The following is a 22645-nucleotide window of genomic DNA, read 5'->3' on the forward strand; positions in this document are numbered from 1 at the left end:
TGCATGCAATGCTCCCTTCCACAGAAGGCCTCCTCCCCTGCCTCTCCAACACTGCAAACCAGAGTGCTGGGACAGAACAGAATGCAGGGCCCTGGCTGCTGGAAAGGACAAAGCCACCCGAGGAGGGGAGCAGAGGCACCACACACAGGCTGGGTGCTGTGCCAGGGCAGGAAACAAACAGGGAAAACAGGAGAAGCAGAGCCATGTGTGCCAGCAGGATCCCTGCAGTGATCCACACTCCCAGTGAGGTGTGAGACAACAAACAAACACCACAAGTGCAGCCAGCACCACAAGCAATCCAACAATCCAGGGCTTTTCCACAGCTTTTCATCCTCTCCAGCCAACAGCAGGGAGATGAATGCTGCTCTCCAGTTTTAAACTCCCACGTGGTGAAGACCACCTATAGATAAAAGGCCAATCTTGGCCTAGAAGGCACTCTCTGCACCCATGAATGACTCCCAGCAGTGGCTCACGGCCTGTCTCTCCAGCAGGACCCTCAGCTCTGGCAGGTTCAGCAGCTGGGAGGACTCCAAAGGAGCCCAAAGCACACAAGGGAGAACATGGGAAGTGTCCCAAGAGAGAAGAAGAGCCCAGCTGAGCTGCAAAGAACAGAGCCCAGTGCTCAGCTGGTTTCCCCAGCAGGACTCAATGCAGGGGACAAATAAAGCTCTGACCATCCTCCTCCTCTCTTCCCAGGACCCACCAAACATTGAAAACTCTCTTTTTACCTTCTCCACCTAATTTTATTTATTTAATCTTCTGCAGGAAGAAAAGCAAGTTTAAACCTTCAACTTTGTATCTATTTTTATGTTATCAGAGATTTAAAAAAATGATGTAAGAGGGGACAGAAGCCAGGCCACAGAAGGATATTCTCCCATAGGAACATATTCCAGGAGCTGTATTTGAATGATCCTTGTGGGTCCCTTCCAAGTCAGGATATTCCACGACTCTGTGATGTGAAGGAGCACAGAGCAGTGAAAAGCAGCACAATGCCCTTTTCCCAAGTGAGGGAGCAGGATCACATCACACCCAGGCCCACTCAAGCTGAGCTGTTCTGACTCCAACACTCGCACAGGGGAGCAGATTCTTTTTATAGAGACCTGGCACAGCACAAACACTGCCATGAGGTCTGTGAAGGGATAAAGGGGCAGCAGCAGGATGTGTCCCCACAAAGTGCCACCAGCACAGGACTGCTCTAATGCCACACAGGCACATCCCAAGTGCCTCTGTTGGGTTTACATCAGCAGTTCTATAAATAAACCATTTTGTAAATTAAGACTACACCTAATGGCATAATGGTCTATTATATGGTAGAATGGCAATGTTTTATTTTCAACTTGGAAATTAAAGCTACACTGATGCTAATAGTGGAGTTTGTTACCTGCCCCGTGGGACAAAGGGCTCAGTATTTATTTCCTTTACAAACAGAAAACTCTAATTCCCTCTGTACCCATGAGGATGCCTCACTTCAGGGTAATGTCTTACTTAATATTGGTGTTTTAGCTACTTTACAAATTTGTCCTTCCTAAAACTATAGAAATTGTAAATCTTCAGGGAAACACGTTGGACCAAAGTGCCAACATTAACCTCACTACATTATGGCTGAAAGATTTAGGATTGCTCAGCCTGGAGAGGAGAAGGCTCCAGGGAGAGCTCAGAGCCCCTTGCAGGGCCTGAAGGGGCTCCAGGAGAGCTGCAGAGGGACTGGGGACAAGGGATGGAGGGACAGGACACAGGGAATGGCTCCCACTGCCAGAGGGCAGGGATGGATGGGATATTGGGAATTGGGAATTGTTCCCTGGCAGGGTGGGCAGGCCCTGGCACAGGGTGCCCAGAGCAGCTGTGGCTGCCCCTGGATCCCTGGCAGTGCCCAAGGCCAGGCTGGACACTGGGGCTGGAGCAGCCTGGGACAGTGGGAGGTGTCCCTGCCATGGCAGGGGTGGCACTGGATGAGTTTTAAGGTCCTTTCCCACCCAGCCCATGCCATGGTTCTATGATTGAAGATTTTGTTCCCCCCCAGCCTGACCCTGTGACACCCCAGCTTGGCACCACAGCAGCTCCTCACCACGATCCCAGAGCTTCCTCCAAAGCATCACTGCCTGCCTGCAGCATCCACAGGGATTCCTCAGCAAAGCTCTCAGCCTCCACTGCCTGCAGAACGTGACTCTCACAACCACTGAGCCTGTTCAGGTGTTGAGCACTTGGAAATCAATTGTACAAATCCTGATGGGACCGATCCCGTTCTCACAGTGTGGGCTCTGTGCTTAAATTAAGCCACAATATTCCAAAAATGGGGAATGTCAGCTATGGGCAGCCAGAGGTTTCATTCCTGCACTGCAAAGGCACCTCAGGGCTGCAGCTGTGCAGCAGAATTCAATCCAATCCAGTAATTACAGACCTTATCTGTGCTGAGACACACAGCTGCAGCCTCTCAAGGCACTTACAAATGACAATTCCAGGCTGGATGTCTGCAGCTGTAAGGGGGCCTGTTACAGACCAACAAAGCACAAATTTCCACACCTCTACAAGTCAACTTTCAAATTCAAAACTGCATTTCCAAGGAGCTTGCATGCATAGGTTTTTCCACTTTGAAGCAGAAATTTTTATTTCTTTCCTGGTAGTGAAAAGAAAGGGGTCAGAGAGGGAGAGGCAAATGCCTCACCCAGTGCACACTCAATGTTTATCCACCAAAAAATGCAGGTTCCTGGGAAAACAGTTCCCAGGCAGCACCCAGCTGGGACATCCCAGGGACTGCACAGACAAAAAAATAGGAAAATTCTTGTCCATCAGCTCCTAAGGCAATCCCTAAAAGGATCAGCAACACCACTGGGTCTTTGCCTCCCCAAGTGCTGCAGCAAAACACTGTACTTGTAATGAGCTTTAACAGATAAAAGCCTGATAGAGGAGTAAAGCACAGATAATCCCATAAATTTGGTTTGCCAATCCTCAGGCTGTCCCAGGGTCAGGCAGCTCCTCCACCCATTCAGAGTGCCATGGAAGTGCAGGATGGTCTGAATCAGCCTGAAGGGCTCAGACACAGAAATCACCAGGGCTCCCCTGGCAGTGACAGGACAAGCCATAGACAGGACAAGGCTTTTCCTCATCCCCCATCAGCATCCAGAGAGCTGAAGGCAAAAAGTGTCACAAATAACCATAGAATGGTTCATGAGCTGTGTCTGGGAGGTACCTCAGGTGCAGTGTCCTGTTCTGAGCATCTGCCTCCAGACAAGGCTGCTCAGAACCCTGCCCAGCCACAGCTGGAACAGCCATGAACTCCCTGCACCTCTCCAGATCCCTGTCCCAGTGTTCAGCCCTCACTCCCAAGCCAAGATGCTCCCATGTGTCCATGCAGGATCTCCCAGTGCTCTCCCAGCCCTGTGCCTCACCCTGCCACGAGCAGAGCCAGGCTCTGTCCCCTCTCACACCCTCCACCATGGAGCTGTGGGGTCTCCTCTGCTCCAACCACACTGATGGCCCAGACAGGGCACCCCAGGGCTGAGCAGAGGGGACAGTCCCTTCCCTCAACACTTCTGCTAACACAGCCAAAGCCACCGCTGACCTCTGCTCACTCCTGGTCACCTTTTTGTCCCCAGGGCTCCTCTGCAAAGCTGCTTCCAGCAGCAATGGCTCTGCTGAGCATCCCAGGGTTGCCATCACCCCGCAGCTCCAGGGTGTCACAGTCCCTCTGAACTCCAGACCTGTGACCTCTCTGCTCCACTTGGCACCACCCAGAGCTGGGCTGTGAGGGCACTCACCCGTTAATAACCACATTACACAGCAAATACTGCAACTAATGAACTGTGATCCCATCACAGCCACCAAAACCAATCAAATTATAACTCCTAATCAATGCCTGAGAGGAGACAGCTAATCAGAGCACCACCACCACCCCAGCTCCCAAAGGGAGCCCTGCTGTCACAGACATCTTTTTATGAAAATCCTTTCCTTAAGATTTTTTCCTCCTGAGAAGCTGAAAGGCCTCAGGAACAAAATGTAAACAATGGTTATCTGCTGCTGTGGAATGCAACAGGTGCATCTGTGATTGGTCTCATGTGCTTGTTTGTAATTAATGACCAATCACAGTCAGCTGGCTTGGACAGAGAGTCTGAGGCAGCTGCCTTTGTTATCATTCTTTCTTCTCTATTCTTAGCTTAGCCAGCCTTCTGAGATGAAACTTTTTCTTCTATTCTTTTAGTATAGTTTTAATGTAATATATATAATAAAATAATAAATCAGCCTTCTGAAACATGGAGTCAGGACCCTTGTCTCTTCCCTCATCCTCGGACCTCTGTGAACACCATCACACCCTGCATGCCGTGGACAATTCCAAGTGGGAGCTGACAGTGTGTCCTGTGTGCCACATGTAAATTATGCAGTACTAAGATGATTGTCACCCTTGTACCATCACAAAATGACTTTTAGTTTGAGCACTCTCTTCCTCCTGGTTATAAAAGTTCCACCCCAGCAGAGAAGCAAAGCCAGGGAGCCTCAAGCAGACTCTCCCCAGCACAGACCAGGAATGGAAAACTCTGCTGGGATAAAATAAAGCCATAGAGCAGTTCCACCTCACCACACACTATAAACCTGCAGTGCCTTCTGCTCCACAAACCCTGCTGGGAAACACCACAGTGGCAACTTGGGAATAATAAACAGCACCCAGCATCAGTCACAGGAACGGGCATGCTTGGAAACGGAAATGATGGAAGGTCTCAAGTCATCCAAGAACAAAGGATGGGGCTGCTGGAGAACACAGCCCTGACACCAGGCACCACCCAAGAGTTCCTGAACTCCTCCAAAAAGGCTTCAGACCAAAGGCTGAAACTTAACACAGAATCATGGAATCTTCTGAGCTGGAAGGGACCCACAGGGATCATCCAGTCTAACTTCTGGCTCTGCCCAGACACCCCAAATCCCACCCTGTCCATCCCTGGCAGTGCTGCCCAAAGGCTCCTGGAGCTCTGGCAGCCTCGGGGCCGTGCCCATTCCCTGGGCAGTGCCTGGCCACCCCCCAGGGCACGAGCCAAGGAAGAACTCCATCCCTTTCACATGGCACTCCCACTCCCTCACAGGACAGCAGCCCCTCAAAGAGGAGTTTCACTCCTGCAGCTGCCTCACAGAATTCACAGATTCACAGAATGAGCAGGTTGGAAGAGACCTTCAAGGTCATCGAGTCCAACCCAGCCCCAACACCTCAACTCAACCCTGGCACCCAGTGCCACATCCAGGCTTTGTTAAACACACCCAGGGATGGGGACTCCACCACCTGCCTGGGCAGCCATTCCAGAACTTTATCACTCTCTCCATGAAAGATAACATCCAACCTGGGGAGCCTGGGCAGTGCCAGCACCCTCTGGGGGAGAACCTTGCCCTAAAATCCAACCTAAAATTCCCCAGACACACCTTCATTGACTCCTCACAAGCTGTGGGCACAGCTGCCACCCCCACCTGCTGCACATCTCCACACCTCAAAGACAAAAATCTGCTTCTTTATTCTTATGGTCTCCACCCCTGCACAGTCCTGGAGAGGAGGGGCATGTCTGTGTCCCACAGCCACGAGCACACCCCAGTTATCCATGTCCATGCTGCACCAAATCCACCCAAACTCACCCCATCTTCCGAACTGGCACCGGTGTATTTTTCAAGCGCTTCCAAGAAGAGCCACCACTCCTGACAGTTGCAGAAGACCTGAAAAAAAAAGTTGGTGGAACCACCCCTGTGCATTTCACAGGAAAAAAAAGAAACTTCAAAAATCATGAAGATTTCCAGAGCTAGGAATTAGTTGCCATGGATATTTGCTGCTGTGACAAATACTCTAATTCTGTGCTGGGGTGAGTGACAGCACAAAGCACCGAGTCAGCTGGGAACAAACAGCAACACGGCGAGGCTGGAACACAGCACACACAGCCCCACGTCCCTGGGAGCATCCCTGAGGAAACCAACCATGGACCTCAACAGCACCAGCACCAGGAGGCCACGTGGCTCCCCAAAGGAGCTTTGCTCCCATCCAGGCTTCCCAGCCCTGCTGCCACATCCATGGCTGTGCCATGGCAAGCAGAGTTCACTGTTTCTGAGAGCCCATCCAGCCACAGTGTTAAGGTGTGTGTGCCAAACAACCAGCCTGAAGTGAGAACATCTTGCTCATTACAGCAATACACAACCAGTAGGCCCCAAGGACGTTTTCCTGCTCTGTTTCTCATAAAGTTCCTAGAAGAAACCTGCTCTAGCTATTAACAACAGATTAAGAATCACTGCTTTGTGTTGAGGAAGGAAAAGAGAAAGGCACTGACTCCCACTCCACCATATTTACCCCCACATGCATTGCAGAAGCTGCTTTAAACAGCCACGCGTGCCCAGCCAGTGCTCTCATCCAGAAAGATTTGGAGGATTAGGACTATTTTTAGGGAGTGAAGCACCTCCCCCTGAGTCACTGCAGGGACATACATCTATCCAGTCGTGATTCAAAGCAGAAATAGCCTTGAAGAGTTAGATAAAAATAAAAAAAAGCAAGGAAAGTGGATACTAACACAGCTTGGTGTGAAAGGAAGGGCAGGGAACACAGAGGTGACAAAGGGTTCGGGCACCGTCACCAATGCTGACACAGCAGCAGCTCCATCAGCGTCACAATGTGACCCGTGAGCAGCTCCAGCCCACAGCGATGCTCACAGCATCACCTGGGGACAGCACAGGTACAAACCAGCCCTGCCAGCAGCCCTGGCTTGCAGAGGGGGAAGCGAATCCCAAGTGCCTGGAAGGGAACCAAAGAGAAGATTTGCTCCCATTTGTTCTGCTTCCACGGCAGAGCTGCACTGACACGCAGTCCCACGCTCCCATCTGCATGGTTAATGCAGCGTTGATCCTTCACAGCCCGGGCTCAGCACCAGCCCTGCACTCACACTCAGGGCTGTGAGTCAGCCCCACACTCACATCCAGCCCTGCACTCACACTCAGGGCTGTGAGTCAGCCCCACACTCACATCCAGCCCTGCACTCACACTCAGGGCTGTGAGTCAGCCCCACACTCACATCCAGCCCTGCACTCACACTCAGGGCTGTGAGTCAGCCCCACACTCACATCCAGCCCTGCACTCACACTCAGGGCTGTGAGTCAGCCCCACACTCACATCCAGCCCTGCACTCACACTCAGGGCTGTGAGTCAGCCCCACACTCACATCCAGCCCTGCACTCACACTCACACTCAGGGCTGTGAGTCAGCCCCACACTCACATCCAGCCCTGCACTCACACTCACACTCAGGGCTGTGAGTCAGCCCCACACTCACATCCAGCCCTGCACTCACACTCAGGGCTGTGAGTCAGCCCCACACTCACATCCAGCCCTGCACTCACACTCACACTCAGGGCTGTGAGTCAGCCCCACACTCACATCCAGCCCTGCACTCACACTCAGGGCTGTGAGTCAGCCCCACACTCACATCCAGCCCTGCACTCACACTCACACTCAGGGCTGTGAGTCAGCCCCACACTCACATCCAGCCCTGCACTCACACTCACACTCAGGGCTGTGAGTCAGCACCACTGCCCAGCACCACTGCCCTGCCCAGCACCACACTCACATCCAGCCCTGCTCTGCTCCAGCCCAGCCCCAGCCCTCAGACACGCAGTGTTGTGGCATTAATTATTAAACAAGCTTTTTGAGTGAAACCAAACAAAGGCTGATGCAAAGTGTAGAAAGATCCCTGCCACGGTGCTGTAGGAATTGCTACAGTAATTGAACAGTATAATGAGGACCTGAAGGGATATTTAACACCTCCAGCCAGCTCAGGTTTGGAAGCACGATCTTATTTAGGGGTAAATCTCCAGGATGCTGCCTGCCCTCCTGATAGCAGGCTGGGACAGCTCACATTTCAGGGTGACAACCTGAGCTGTTGGCCATCAGCTGAACAGACCTGCAGGGAGCAGAGGGCTCTGATATCACTGATAACACTTCAGGCATATAACATTACCAGGCTGAGTTACCCAGCTACAACATTTGATACACAAGCACAAAATACAGAGAAGCTCAGGAGTCTGACCTGCTGCAGCATAACTCAACCTACAGATAGTGAACATCATGGTCATTCAGAGGTGAGCTCAGAGCACACTGCACTGATTGGAAACTCCTTTTCAGGGGAAAATGAGGCAGGATACAAGGGATACTGCATGGAAAAGCACAGCAGGTTCCTCACAATACTCCTGACAAGAAGGATCAGCTCCTTCCCCAGTGACTCACTGTGGGTACAGAGGATGACAGGCCATACAAGCACCAACTTAAACCTGTAATTGGAGCAAGCCAAGTCAGAGCTGAATGCTTATTTTCCAGGAAAAAGACAAGCAGGGAAGCTGCAGGAAGAGGCAGGTGATGCCAGTCACCTCTGCAGGCAAAGGACAGCCGGCCTGCTCCTGGGGCAACATGACCAAGGGCTGAGCACAGCCAGGGATGTCCTGGAGCAGGAGCCAGTCCACACCACCCTCTGCTCCTAAAGGCCAGCACAGCCCCTGCTGTCCCGCTCCAGCAGAGCTGAGGGAGCTGCAGCACCGTGGGGGAGAGTGCAGGGCTGGACAGTGACCCCCTGCCCTTGCCTGGGACAGCACAGCAGAACTGCACAGGGTGTGCTCCAGCAGAGGAACCTGGACCAGCGCACAGCAGAAAGGGGGAACAGGCACCTCACTCAGGTAAGGAGCCAGGCAGCTGAGCCCACAAACACCCTCCACACCTGCCAACAGCTCCAGGAGTGAAAACTGCCGTGGGAGCCAAGCTACCTGAGGGATCCCCTCGTGCCCAACATGGAGACAGCAGCACAGGCTGTTGTACCTCCACACAAACCCAGAGTGCTCTGATTACATCAAATTAAGTAATTGGCCAATGTAGAATCATGGAATGGTTTGGGTGGGAAGGGACCTTAAAGGTTCCACTCCCCTGCCATGGGCAGGGACACCATCCACAAGACCAGGCTGCTCCAAGCCCTGCCCAGCTTGGCCTGGAACACCTGCAGGGATATGGGATGAGGGATGACATCCATCCCATCTAGCCAAATGAAGATTATATGCATAGAAATAAAGGAGAAGGATGGTTCACTGCTCTTATCACAGTTTGCAACCAGCAAACAGAACCAGACAACAGCTGTAAACCCCCTCAGCCAGCACTAATTACCAAGCCATGATGGAAACATCCCTAAGGAGAAGATCCCTGTCTCACACCCTCCTGCAGAGTCAGCTGCAGTTGCTGTTTGGACTGAAGTGAGCCCAACCTCCCCCACAGCACTAACTGGGAGCAGAGCAACCCAGCCTGGAACCAGCAGCACCAAGAGCATCGTTCCCCCTACCCCATGGCACCCCCAAGTGCCCTGTGGCCATGCAGTGTCCCCAGGGAGCTGTGGCAGCACCGTGTCCCCAGGGACAAAGCACAGCAAGGAGCTGCTCCAGAATGGGCAAATAGCAAGGAACAACAGCAAAGCACCATATGGATGCAGAGAGTGCCATGGGAAAACAAGCTGACTGGGAACACCAATTATTCATCACTGTTTAAAAACAAGTAGCTCAAAGTCACCAGGAGCTGCAGAGCTGCCTTGGAAACCTGCACGCTCCAGCACCCAGAGAGACACAAACACTCCAGGATTGTCTGCACAGGGACAGGGTGTCACAAAAATCCTTCCAGGAGAGCCTGCTGCCTCATTCTATCAGGTACAAGCTAAATGTAAGGAAAAGTTTTCCCCTCCAAGGGTGGTCCCACACTGGAAGAGGGGCCTGGAGAGGCTCTGTAAACTCACACCTTGGAGATCTCAGAGGCTGGAGCACAAGTGTGATGAGGGACGGCTGAGGGAGCTGGAGGGGCTCAACCTTGTGGCTCTGCACAGCTCCTGACAGGAGGGGACAGCCGGGGGGGTCGGGCTGTGCTCCAGGGAACAGGGACAGGAGCAGAGGGAGCGGCCTCAGGCTGGGCCAGGGGAGGTTTAGGTGGGATACTGGGAAGATTTCTTTATGGAAAGGGTGGTCAGGGTGGCACAGCTGCCCAGGGCAGTGCTGGAGTCCTCATCCCTGGAGTGACTTAAAAGCCACGTGGATGTGGCACTTGGGGACATGGGTCAGCAGTGGCCTTGACAGTGCTGGGGGCTCCCAAGGTCTCTCCTGGGCTCCCTCAACCCCCCACATCTCTACCATCAGCAGTGGTTCTCAAACTCCTTCCCCAAATCCCCTCCTCAGCTTTCAGTGGAGTCTCAGCACAAAAAACATCTCTGGGCTGTGCTCAAGCCCTCCTGATGCCAACCAAGAGTTAAGTGCTGCATAAACAGAGCTGGTGAAGAATGCTGCTCTGTGAAACACAGCTTTTCCAGGGAAATGAGCTGCAGGATGACCCAGACAAGACAGCTAAAGTGCCCCAGGCACCCATCACTGCTCAGAAAGGGGAGTTAATGCTGCTTGATGGAGAAGCCTTTCCCTTCCCAGCAATAACACGATTTTCCCCTCTCCATTTGTCACTGCTTTCATCATTACACCCCGTGCCCACACCAAGCACTGCTGAAGGTTCTCCAGACACCCAACCCACAGGAGCCCAGCTCCAGCCCATCCCACAGAGGAGCCAACACATCCCAGAGCTCTCAAAAAGGTCAAGGAGCTGCTGGGGGAACACAACACTTGGAGCATCCATGGTCACATGAGCCAACGCCAGTCTTTGATGAATTAATACTCACCTGCAGATCCTCTGTAATCTCCTTGAAAACACTTATCTGTTCAAGGTGATTAGATTCTCCCATACAGAGCCGCTAATTATAGGTAATGATAAATCTGAGTGGCAGCAAGAGGAGTTCAGAGAGTTTGGATCATTAGCAAGTCAAGCAGACTAGTCCTGCATCCCCAAACTGCCTTCCCACACCAGCATCACTGAATCAGCCAAAACACTTGGTCAAAAACAACCCAGGAGGACCCATCAAGGGCATGTAAAATGGTCCAACCATATTGCTGTGGATTTAGGGACTTCCTAAACCCACACACCTCCCTCCAGAGGAGGGTACTGCACAGGAACTCCTCAAGAATTCCTCAGCAGTTGTTGTTTTTCACAGGTTCAGAGGAGGGAATACAAAGCAAAGGCACATGAAGTTTCCCTGGCAGCAAGGCTTGATGTCTTCATCGACGTAGCAAAGCTACAGGAGGCTTTAAACGCTCCATTTGGGGAAAATGTTGTAATTAGAAGCTTTAACTCAGCAAACTGTCCCTGTGAAACCAACTGGGCAGCAAACAGGCGCCGCACTTGGCTGCTGGAGCAAACCCCTCAGTGAGAACAGCTCCAGAGGATGGCACAGCAGCCACCCACACAGCAGCACCCCCAGGGACACCAAGGGGACACCCGGGATTTCAGCAGCTCAGCTCTGCACACCAAAACCCTCCAGGCAACGTGACAGGCTGGGGTTTAAAGCTGAACAGCGACAGGCAGGAAATCCAAATGCAACAAAAAGCTTCCACCTGGAACGAAATCAATCCACTCAAGGAGGCAGCCTGGGCAGCACGGGGCAGCCTTCCCAGTTTAGATGATTTTAGCAAAATGAAGTTTCTACAAAGCTCCTCCTGAGCAGCCCCAGCTAAATCAGGTGCAACTACCAAGGTGACAACACGAGAAGAGCACAGCAATTCACCTGCAAGGGCAGGAAAGGAGACTTCTGCTGTGGGACCTGCTGAGCTGGGCTGAGCACAGAGAGCCAGCAGAAAGCAGGACCCGTGACTCTCAGAATGCCAGGGACCTCTATAGAACATTTACAGATAGACAAATATAGATAGATGCTCTTTCTCAGCGAACAGGCAGCAGCCTGACACCTGCCTGGCTCCTGTCATGGAGCTAGAATTCCTATCAAAACAGAAGTGCCAGGTTTTACCCCAGACTGTCTCCCAGGAGCGCTCCCAGATGAGCAATTCAAGCTGACACAGGCACTATTGCAGAGTGCTGGGTTTGAAGAGTATCATGGAGGCTTTTCTCCACTTAGGAAAGGCTTCACCACGTGTTCTGCGCTGTATTTTTGTACTCCTGACTCACAACCAAATTAATTCAGTTGTCATCAAGCCCAGAGATGAAAAGAAGCACAAAATCCTCCAGCATCCTTTTCCCCAAGCAGCTGCTGAAGGTCTGCCCTGCCTGAAAGCTTCACAAAGTTTCAACTCCTTCACATGCAGCTCAGAATAATTTCCTTGGGTGTTTCTGTTTGTTGTTTCAGCCTAAAACAGATCAAATGGTCTCAAAATAAACCTGGTTGTTCCCATCTAAAATAATTGTTGAAGAAAACCACTTGTTCACTCACGACAGACTCGGCATCAACACACAAAAATAATATTCTGACATGGTTACAAATGGAGTGTTAAACTTCAACAGCCTTTTTGAGCAGAGTTAAGGCATTCCAGAAAGGATTACAGTAAATTAGCTGAATTACTGAGAGGTAATTACATTTTTTGGGGGGAGGTTGTTTGGCTTAAGTTCTTTGAGGGTTTTCAACAACCCCAAGTTGATAACCACATCATTTATCTTCTGCACTGTTACCTGCTTTAGTCTGGCCCTGGGACCCAGGTTCCAGGGGTCTCTTAGAGCTGGAAGAGTTTATATTCACATCTGACAGGGAGCTGGAGCTCTGCAATCTGCTTCAGGCTACGTGTCAGCAGCTGGAGCTGGGAGGAAATCAGCTGATGAACTTTATGTCGGGAGGAAAAACAGCTCTGGCACAACCTTTATAGAGAATTCCTGTCTCAGGGGGTTTGGCACTTTAAAGAGATACTATTTTATAAAGCTTTTAACCATCTTTAATATTCAGGATTGTTTCCATGTCCTGAAGTACAGACAACATCTGCTGCACAACACCAAGGCTGACAGAGCACTTGTGTTCCCAGTGAGAAGGATAAACATGATCCAAATCACAGAATCCCTGAATGGTCTGGGTGGGAAGGGACCTTAAAGCTCCTGTCGTTCCACCTGCTACCATACACAGGGAGGATAACGACACCAACATCCACATTTGTATTTTCACCGCCCAAGTGAGACAAGCAGCACAAGAGACGCTACCAAGATGACACCGCTTTGGATTGAGCCTCGGGGTGTCTGACACGCTCCTCGCCGAGCCCACAGCCCGTCAGACAGCGCCGGGAGCCAGGCACGGCTCGGAGCAGCTGCTGGAGCTTCCTTCAGCCCCCAGGAGCGCAGCCCCAGCCCGGGCTGCTTCCCAAGGCCGGCATTCCCAGCACAGCATCCCAGGCCACGCTTGCACCGCCACCGCAGCGTCCGCAGCCGCGGGCACCGCTGGGGGAGGACCCGCAGGCTGTGGCAGGGCACAGCAGGACCAGGAGCAGGTTACACAGCTAAGGGAGGAGGGTTTGGGGTGTTCGGATGGGAGGGTGTGATTTGGGCAGCTGTAGCAGCCGGAACTGCTGCACCAGCAGCGGAGGGATGGAAAGAGAGAGAAGGATGGGAGATCCAGGGCGATCCATCATCCCGCGGCCCCGCTGGTCCCCCGCGGCTCTGCAGGATCAAAACCCGAGTTTGGCTTTAAAAGAGGGAAAAAAGCCCAAACTAAATAATACGAGGCGATTTTCGCTGTGCAACAGCGCAGCCCCCGCGGTCCATCCCCCCTCCCGGCGGCCCCTGCCCGGCCCCCCGGCCCCGGTACCTGTAGTAGCTGAGCAGCCCATTGCTGAGCACGAACCAGCGCCGCTGGTAGCCCTTCAGGTAGTTGGTCCACTTGAAGAGCCAGCCCTTGTAGGTATCGGAGCCCGGGGGGGCGGCGGGCGCTCCCCCCGCCGGGCCCCCGCCGCCGCGGCCGCCCGGCTCGGCGCTCATTGCCGGCAGCTCGTGGCAGGCCAGGCAGGGGACGGCGCTGAGAAGCGAGACCAGCCCGCGGGTGCCGCCGCCGCAGAGCGCGGCCGCCTTCCCCATAGACCCCGCGGGGCCCGGCCGAGGCTCCGCCGCTCCCGGGGCGGCCCCGGCCCGTCCGCACCGAGCGGGGGCGGCGCTGCCGCCACGTGACCGCCCCACGGGGAGGGGAGCGGGCGGGAGCGCCCCCCGGCGGCGGGGCGGGAACGGCGCGCACCGCGCCCGCCCTCACACCGCCCCCGCCATTTTGGCCCCCCGCCGCCATTTCATGCCAGGGGGCTGGGGCGGGGGGCATGGTGGAAACTGTTCCGTATAAATGTTCCCGTAAAAAAATCCTCCTGGGTGCCGCCTGCCCTGCTGGGAGGAGAAGCCCCATCCTTGTGTCCCGCTCACCCGCTCCCTCCATCAGCACACGGGCCTGGGTTTTGTGCCTGAGGAGGTGCCTGTCCACAGGGCAGTGTGGAGGCCTGTGGCAGTACCACCCGGCCAGGTGTTCCCATGTCTGCTGAGGATTCTTCCCTTCCCCCTTTCTCTTCCCAGCCTTTTTTCCCCTTCTTTGTTCTCTATTCCCTTTTCTCTTTCCTTTCCCCTTCCTTCTTCCTCTTTATCTTCTCCTCTTCATTCCCCCCCATCATAGATCACGTCTCACTCATCTCCCTGATCCTCTCTGATCCCCCTGATCCCATTATCCTCAGCCATCACCTTCACACGCTGTCACAGCCGTGCCAGGTGCTCAGGAGGCTCCCCCAGCCCGGGAATTCTCCAGAGGGCACTGGGCTCCAGGCTGGGCAGCTCCGAGGGTGAGGGACCCTCCATGTGCTGCTCTGGGCTGAGCTCCGGCCCCTCTGCAGCTGGGTGAGCCATTCCTCCCTGAGAGTCCTTCAGGCAGGAGCACCAGGGACACTGAGGCAGCCTGTAGGGCCACTCCTGTGTCTGCAACAGCCTGAGAGGGCTTCGGGCTCCAAAGGCTGCTTTTCAGACAGCCATGGAATGGGTTAGCATGAAGGGACCTTAAAACTCATCCCAATTCCACTACCTGCCATGAGCAGGGACACCTTCCACTGTCCCAAGCTGCTCCCAGCCCCAGTGTCCACCCTAGCCTTGGGCACTGCCAGGGATCCAGGGGCAGCCCCAGCTGCTCTGGGCACTCTCTGCCAGGGCCTGTCCACCCTCCCCGGGAACAACTCCTTCCCAATATCTATCCCTGCCCTCTGGCACTGGGAAGCCATTCCCTCTGTCCCAAGTCCCTCTCCCACTCTCCTGGAGCCCCTTTAGGCACTGGAAGGGCCTTTAAGCTCTCCCTGGAGGCTGTAGGTTTTTGGGAACTGAAGTCTATCTGGACAGGGAATGTCTTTCTTGATGTAATTACATCCCAAACTATCCACATGGCTGCCAACTTCTCAAAGTCTCATGGATCCCAGTATCTCTTGTGGCTGCCAAGAAGGGAACACACCTTCCTTGGCCATATCTGAGGAGAGAGAGGCCTCACCAGTGCCACTGCTCTCTCCGGGGAAGGGAGGCTGCAAGGAAGGGCCCTAAAGTCAGGAGTGGGCTGTCAAATCCACACAAGTAGGACATGACAGCATGAGAGGAAATAGCCTCAAGTTGTGCCAGGGGATGTTTATATTAAATATTAACAGAACTTTTTTTTGTGGAAAGGGTCCTGAGGCCCTGGGATAGACTGCCAGGGGAAGTGGTAGAGTCACCATCCCTGGAAGTGTTCATAAAACATATGGATGTGATTTTTGAGAACAAGGGTTACTGGTGAACATGGTGGTACTGGCTTGACTGGATGATCTTAAAAGTCTTCTCCAACCTTAACAATTCTCAATGCTTTTATCTGGAAGAGCTCAGACACAGCAGCTTTGCAGGGAGAGAAAATGATTTGGGGCCTTATTTCTTGCCCTTGCCCTTGCCCTTTGCCTTCTTCCGTAGTGCCTTGTACTTGCACCTCACAAAGTAGCCTTTCCAGTAGGCCTGGATGCGGGTGGCAGCTTGGTTCCTCCTGGCCTCCTCCCGTGCAGCCTCCTCTGCCTTCTCCTGGAGAATCCTGCGCTCCTCCTCGATCAGGGTGTACTCCTGGATCAGCAGGGCGTGTTTCTCCATCAGCACGGCCAACTGCTCCTTCTCCTTGTTGTAGGCAATCTGGAGTTCATCGTATGTGGTCTGCCAGGACAGCAGGGATCAGGGACAGCTGGGCTGCAGCTTCTCCCCACATCCCCAGCTGGGGGTCCTGAAACCCATCCCAAAGCCATGAAACCTCAACTGGTCAGAGCCTTTCCAAAGGGATTCAAAAGGAGGGATGTGCCCAATACCCAGGGAGTCTCATGACGTGCTGGGTGCCTTGATGCTCCCCTGAAAAATGCTCCCACACACAGTGGAAGATTTGGAGAACCAGCAGTGCATCTGCCGGGGTGCTGGAATGAGCTGAGCTCTCCAAAGCAGCCCTGCTATAGCAGGAACTGCCTGGCACAGCCTCTCTGCTAAAGATTTTGGGGCTTGTACTGCAGCTCTAACTTGGGTTTGATGTTTTGTCAGTGTGGGGGTGGGTCTGCCTTGACAAATTCTGCCCCAAACATGGGGCTCCTGCCTCTCCAGGGACAGGAAACCAAAATAATCCCATTATTAAACATCTGACAGGGGATCATTCCTTACAATTAGCAACAGCTTTCAGGCCCCTCCCTGTATTTTGCTCTGTAAGGAATCCAGCCGCTTTTATCCAATCCCATAAATACTGCAAGAACAGGAAAGCCCCCAGGGCCTTCCTAGAGGCAAGTTTTGGGGGTGCTGATGTGACCCTGAGCCTGTTATGGCTCAGTTGTGGGCAGGCTGTTGGGTTTCTTAACACCCAGCACATCCCCCAAGGATTCAGCAGGAACAGGAGCAGAATTTGGACACCAGGTAGGGCCATGAGGATTGAGGATTGGTGCAAAACTGAAAAACCTGTTTCCTGGCATCAGGTGGACATCCCAGACAGAACATGGTGACCCATTTGCCCCCAGATACTGTGGGATTTAGCACAGATTTATCCCACAGATACTGTGGGATTTACTGTGGGATTGAGTGGATGTAACATTTCCTAAAGCCAGAGCAGCAGAGGACTCCTGGACACACAGGCAGGACAAAGATCCCTTTCCTGTAGGTTTGCCTGGATGCAGGACTGCCTCTCACTTCCATGGTCTCCTGGGTAAGAGCCATGTGTCCCTTTGGACAGGAATTTACCAAAGCAAATCACTTTATGGCAGAGCAAAGCACTTAAAGCCAACACCTGTTTTTCTGTCATGTCTGTGTCGTATTTCTGGACCCATTCCTGAATTTCCCTCTCTGTTTTGCACTTTTCCTGAAAAACAAAACAAGATCAGATCCTTGAAGACATCTGAGGCCTGGGAAGAAGTGTCCTGAGTGAGAAAACAGGGAAACTTTAAGCCACATCATCATTATATCTAAGTATTTGAGCCACAGCATCATTATATATCTGGATATTTCACCTCCTCCCTGTGACAAGCTTCCCTCAGCTGACACATATGTGGTTTGCCCTGGTTTAAGGATTCTCCTGGGACATTCCCAGAGGGCTTTATGTGGTTTACAGCATGGAGCTGGGGGGATGAGCAGCACCTGGAAGTTGCTTTCTGCAGGAGGAAATGAACGTGTCTGATGGAATGTGGCAAGTCATCGACAAACTGAGGCAACCAGCTTAAAACTGAAGCAGGAGAGAACTGCAAAACCTGAATTTGGGACAGAAAGTACTCAGAAGATGGTGGTGCCTTTTAAAAGAAAGCTCTTTCTGGCTGTACAACAGTTTAACAATGGCTGTACTCCTGTACAGCCTGGGGCAGGTTCCCTCCAGCTCTGGATGTGTGCTCTGTGGAATCATTCCTGCTCCATTTCCTGTGTGGCACAACCCCAGCATGGCCCAAGGGCTCCCAGGCCATCACGAGCTCCCACCTGAGCTATTTAGACCACAAGCACAACTTGTACTTGCTGAGGAAAGGAGGCTTCTGTGGTCAGTAAATGCATCTGCTGGGGTGCTGGAATGAGCTGAGCTCTCCAAAGCAGCCCTGCTGTGGCAGGAACTGCAGCAGGAACTGCCTGGCACAGCCCCTCTGCCAAAGATTTTGGGGCCTGTACTGCAGCTCTGACTTGGGTCTGATGTTTTCTCAGTGCCCAGCCCTTCATGCTGCACCACCCAATGCAAGAGTGACAGATGCCCCACCACCATGTGGGCTTTCTGCCCATGGGAGGCTGCACTGCTTTGAAGAGAACACTCAGGATGAGCAAAGTGAGAAGGAAAATGCCCTTTTTCCAGTTCTCAGTTCTCTGTGTCACCAGTGTGTTCTGCTCAGGGCAGAGCTGTTGCTGCAGGGGCCTGAGCCTGCCTGCTGCTCCCATTCCTCCTCCTGAATCTGCTCAGCCCTGGGGACAGGGACTTTGGGGTGCTGCTGGGTGAGGGCTGCATCTGCCCTGAAACCCTGACACCCCCTCAGCCCTGGGCTGAGCCCCCAGCGTGGGCAGCAGGGCGGGGGGGATTCTGCTCCTCTGCCCCACCTGCAGAGCTGCCCCAGCCCTGGGCCCAGCACAGGAGGGACCTGGAGCTGCTGGGGAGAGCCCAGAGGAGGCACCAGAGATGCTGCAAGGGCTGGAGCCAGGCTGGGAGAGCTGGGGGTGCTGACCTGGAGAGAAGAAGGCTCCAGGGAGAGCTCAGAGCCCCTTGCAGGGCCTGAAGGGGCTCCAGGAGAGCTGGAGAGGGACTGGGGACAAGGGATGGAGGGACAGGACACAGGGAATGGCTCCCACTGCCAGAGGGCAGGGCTGGATGGGATATTGGGAATTGGGAATTGTTCCCTGGCAGGGTGGGCAGGCCCTGGCACAGGGTGCCCAGAGCAGCTGGGGCTGCCCCTGGATCCCTGGCAGTGCCCAGGGCCAGGCTGGACATTGGGGCTGGGAGCAGCCTGGGACAGTGGGAGGTGTCCCTGCCATAGCAGGGGGTGGCACTGGATGGGCTTTAAGGTCCCTTCCCACCCAATCTATTCTGGAATGATTCTTTGAAGTTACATTTCCCCCCATTCAGCCCAGCCTGACTCCTTGGCTTGTCTGTTCTGCCAAGCTGGGCAGAGCAGGACCTGCTGAGCCCTCAGCATCAGCTCCATTCCACCCTGGACAATAAATCAGCTCTAAAAGATGCCTTCTACCAAGCCAATATTGTTTGCTCTGCTCCCCCTACAGCAGACCCCTGGTTTGTCACTATCCCACACGTGTCCTGCTCCTGCTGGCTGCCCTGAGCCCTGCCTGGTGTGACAGCACAGTGGGAAGGTGTTCCCAGGCAGCAGGAGCAGGACCTGTGACAGCTCTGTCCCTGCTGTCGCTGCAGGGCTGCTTTGCACTGGAATCAGCAGAGCATGAGGACAGGGCGGGTGTGCTGTGACAAACACCATGTGCATCCTGCCAGGAACAAGCAGGGACCAGGCAACTCCTTGCAGCAGGCAGCAGCCAGAGCTGACAGCTCTGCAAAAAGGCTTCAACCTCCTGTCCCAGGGCTCTCCTCCCCTTTACCTTCCTGAGAACCAGCTCTGAGGCTCGATGCTCCAGCACCAGTGCACTGAACTGTGTTCCCAGGCGCTGAATGTCCTCCTTCAGCCTGGCACACCTCTCCTGGGAGGCTTCCTCATCCCCCTTTTTCTGCTTTCCCCCTTCCTTCATGAGCAGCCGGATTTCAGTCCTGCAGTTCTTGGCCAGATCTTCCATGGTGGTTTTGAGGTTTTCGATTTCTTTGTCCTTCTTGCTAACCTAGACCAGAAAAAAAGAAGAATTCCTTTTGGAAATGCCCCTGAGGATAAGGTGAGCAGGAGAAGAAAAAAACATTGCAAAGCTGGAGGAGATCCAAGAAGGGACCCCCAGGGGCCAGCTCAGGTAGCACCAAGGCCCTGCCACTGCTGGCTGAGGGAAGAGTCAGATTTACACAGGAGCTTTGGAAACCTTCCCCTGGCTCCTCTGGGAACCTGTTAGTAAAGGCACAGAGTGAACAAACCATCCCAAGCCCCACTGGCACTGCCACCTGAGGAGCAGCCAAAACAGATTCCCTGGAGTGGCCCTGTGGCTCCCTCAAGGGCTGGATCAGGCTCTGAGTGACTGTCTGGGGGACAAGCTCAGGGAGGGAAATCCCCAGCTGGGATCAGTGAAACAGATTTATTCCCCATGTCCTGGACAAGCTGCCAAATGGCACATAAAAATCTCAATTCCCAGAACTCCAAGGAGCAGAGGGAAAGGGGAAAGCTGGCTCTGCCACCAGTGAGCAGGGCAAAACCTTCTCAGCCGACCCCTCTTGCAGGGAGGAGAAGGAGAAACCCAGGTGGAAAACAAAGGATTGTTGTCAGAAGCTCTGGGCTTGCTACACAGGCTGGGAAAGTGCCTGGGAAGTGCCCAGTCAATTATCTGCACCTCAGCTGCAGATAAAATTAAAGATTCATGTAATTTGTATAATCACTGATTAATCACAAAGGCTCCAAAGCAGCTGTTAGAGTTGGGAGTCACAGAAATTTTGGTTTTAAGCAAGAGTGAAGACAGAGCAAATATTAAAAATGGATTTTAATCAGAGCAATCTCTCCCTGTAATGATTTTTCATTCTTTCAGCAGCAGGGAATGAAGCAGCTGGCATTGTCACCCTGCCAGGATACCACCACAGCAGCTTGTGCCTGTCCTGCCACTCCTCTGGAACTCAGGGACTTATATTGTTCAAGTTGGCTGGTGACAACAGGTTCAAAACATGCCAAATTTGAGTTAAAAAAAAAAATCAAGCATGCAAGATGCATTTTTTCATTATATTTTACAATAAAAATATTATTCTTAAGTTTTAGATCTGGTTTAGAAAGGATTTCTGGAACTTGCTCTTTAGGAACTGCAATAAAGGGATTGGTTTATAGTTAACAAGGTTTTGCTCCAATAAAAAGCAACTTTCCACTTGGTTGGAAAACACATTCCCACAAGGTCATACCTCTTCATCTCGAGCCTGGATGAGTCCTTCAAGCTGTGCCTGTAGAGCTGAGATCACTTCTGTGTTCTTCTCAACCTGGAGGGAAATGTCTTTCATGAATTGAATCATTTCCCTCTCCTCATCAGGAGTGGTCAGGAGCCTCTCGAGCATGGAGTCTCGGAACTCCATGAAGGCTTTGATGAAAGCATCAGCTGGTGACTCTCTCACCCGAACTTCGAATTTCAGCCCATGGTAAAGCAAGGGGTTGACCAGGAAGAGCCTCAGGATGTTTCTCAGGGAACTTTTCAAGTGTTTCTCTGCAGCTCTGATGGTCTTTGCATCTCCAGCGCTGGTGTGCAGCTGCTGTATTTCCATTGAAAGCTTCTGAAGCTCCAAAAGGCTGCTTGTGATCTCAGGTCCCAGCATCCCAGCATACCTGTCCAGGGAGCCAGTAATCCGTGGGATCAGCCTGGTGATCTCCAGCTTGACAATGGTCTCATCCAAGACAGTCATGATTCTTTCTGCCTCTGTGCTGTCAGGCTTCAGCTGGCGTGGATCTAACACCTTCATGACACCTAAGGGGATCCCTGCCTTCCTTGGAGTTGCCATGGCCTTCACCAAGGTTCTTTGCTTCGTGAGGATGCTTGGAATGCAGCTGGATCCTCTGTTGCCATGGATTCACTGAAACACCACTGGCCTGGGTGGTTTGAGGTCTAGCAAGGACACGGCAGTTCTTACACAAGGTGAGACTCTGGAAGAAAATGGAGGTCCCTGTGCTGCTGCTGTCACGCAATCTCCCTTCTTGGATTTTCTCTCTAAAAGGAAAACACAGTGACAGCATTAGAGAAACTATGTAATTTGGGAAAACAGAGTCCGAGATTACCCTGGAGTTCTCTGTGAGTCTGGGCAGGGGGTCAGGACATGGGGTTGTGGATTAGAGCTGGTCTCTGTCCCAGAGCAGCTGTCAAACACCCATGGGAAGGGGGCGATGGATTCCTGGCTTTGAAGGGTGGTGGGGGGAAAGCTCCCAACAGCTTCTGAGAATCAGCTGAGGTAGAGCAGCACAAGCTGCAGCTCTGCTGTCCCCAGAGGGGTGTGGAGAGGGTCTGGAGAGCCCTGGGGCCACCCTGGAGGGGAGGGGAGGGTTCCTAGTGGGAAACCTCTATGGGAAACCTCTGCCCTTCCAGGCCTGTCCCTGTCAGAGGGCGGAGGAAGGAGAGGGGATCTGGCAGGGACAGGGCAAGAGGAGGAGAGAGGGGAGGGAGGAGATGGGGACAGCTGTAGCGGAGGGGCCGACAGGGAGTGCAGGGTCCCCTCGGTGTGGGTGTGGGACAGCAGGAGGACCCAGAGACCGGGGAACAGTCAGAGGTCGGGGCGGTGATTCCCGGTGGGGACACCCCCGTGCGAAGGGCGGGCGGCGAGGGGCCGGTGCGGGAGGAACCGGGGTGTCCGTGGGACCAGCGGCCCTGGGCATCCCGGGGGCGGGACGGGGTGTCTCAGGAGTCGGTTACTGGGGGATGCCGGGTCCAGGCGGCCTCCACCCCTGAAGCGCACTCGGTTCCGATCCTGGTCCCAGTCCCGATCCTGATCCCGATCCCGATCCCGGTCCCGATCCCGGTCTGGATCCCGGTCCCGCCGACAGCGCCTCCCGTTGCCAGGCGACCCGAGGGGGCGGGGCCTTTCCGGCTGTTCACGACGTGCTGTGCTGGCCCCGCCTCCTGTCGCTTGATTGACAGCGCCGCTGTCCAATGAGGAGTCCCGCTGCGGCGACTGCCAGGGGTTGGGGTGTGTCATGGCGCTGAGGGGGCTGTGAGGGGGGAGGGGGAAGAGGCGGCTCGT

General features: G+C 53.6%; 2 protein-coding genes across 6 annotated transcripts in view; both read right to left on the reverse strand.

Moving 5' to 3' along the window:
* Positions 1–13902, reverse strand: part of OSBP2 (oxysterol binding protein 2) — a 105191-nt gene extending 91289 nt beyond the window's left edge. For 2 of the 5 annotated variants that reach the window (XM_054288583.1, XM_054288582.1), the window contains exon 1: positions 5608–5682. In XM_054288583.1, coding sequence (XP_054144558.1) covers positions 5608–5612 — 5 coding nt within the window. In that variant the 5' untranslated portion in view covers positions 5613–5682. Of the gene's footprint in view, positions 1–5607; positions 5686–13636 lie in introns of those variants that run through there. The other 3 variants (XM_054288580.1, XM_054288581.1, XM_054288585.1) reach the window with 3 other exon arrangements.
* Positions 13903–15732: 1830 nt separating this feature from the next.
* IQCD (IQ motif containing D) lies at positions 15733–21670 on the reverse strand. Its single transcript, XM_054289044.1, has 4 exons — positions 20828–21670; positions 19390–19623; positions 17108–17179; positions 15733–16005 (listed from the first exon to the last, which is right to left on the reverse strand). The coding sequence occupies exons 1-4, from the start codon at positions 21413–21415 to the stop codon at positions 15733–15735; spliced, it is 1167 nt and encodes a 388-aa protein (XP_054145019.1). The 5' UTR covers positions 21416–21670.
* Positions 21671–22645: the final 975 nt, after the last annotated feature.

This window comes from Melozone crissalis, unplaced genomic scaffold (assembly GCF_028551555.1).
Source record: "Melozone crissalis strain CALT ecotype California unplaced genomic scaffold, PUWL_Pcris_2 ptg000063l_1, whole genome shotgun sequence".
In the NCBI taxonomy this organism is placed as follows: domain Eukaryota; kingdom Metazoa; phylum Chordata; class Aves; order Passeriformes; family Passerellidae; genus Melozone; species Melozone crissalis.

Coding starts and splice junctions, on each gene's coding strand:
- IQCD (XM_054289044.1), bottom strand. CDS start 21,415: ATGGCAACTCCAAGGAAGGCAGGGATCCCCTTAGGTGTCATGAAGGTG. Junction 19,624..20,827: donor TCCAGGCTCGAGATGAAGAG/GTATGACCTTGT, acceptor TTTCTGGTCTAG/GTTAGCAAGAAGGACAAAGA. Junction 16,006..17,107: donor CAGACATGACAGAAAAACAG/GTGTTGGCTTTA, acceptor CTGTCCTGGCAG/ACCACATACGATGAACTCCA.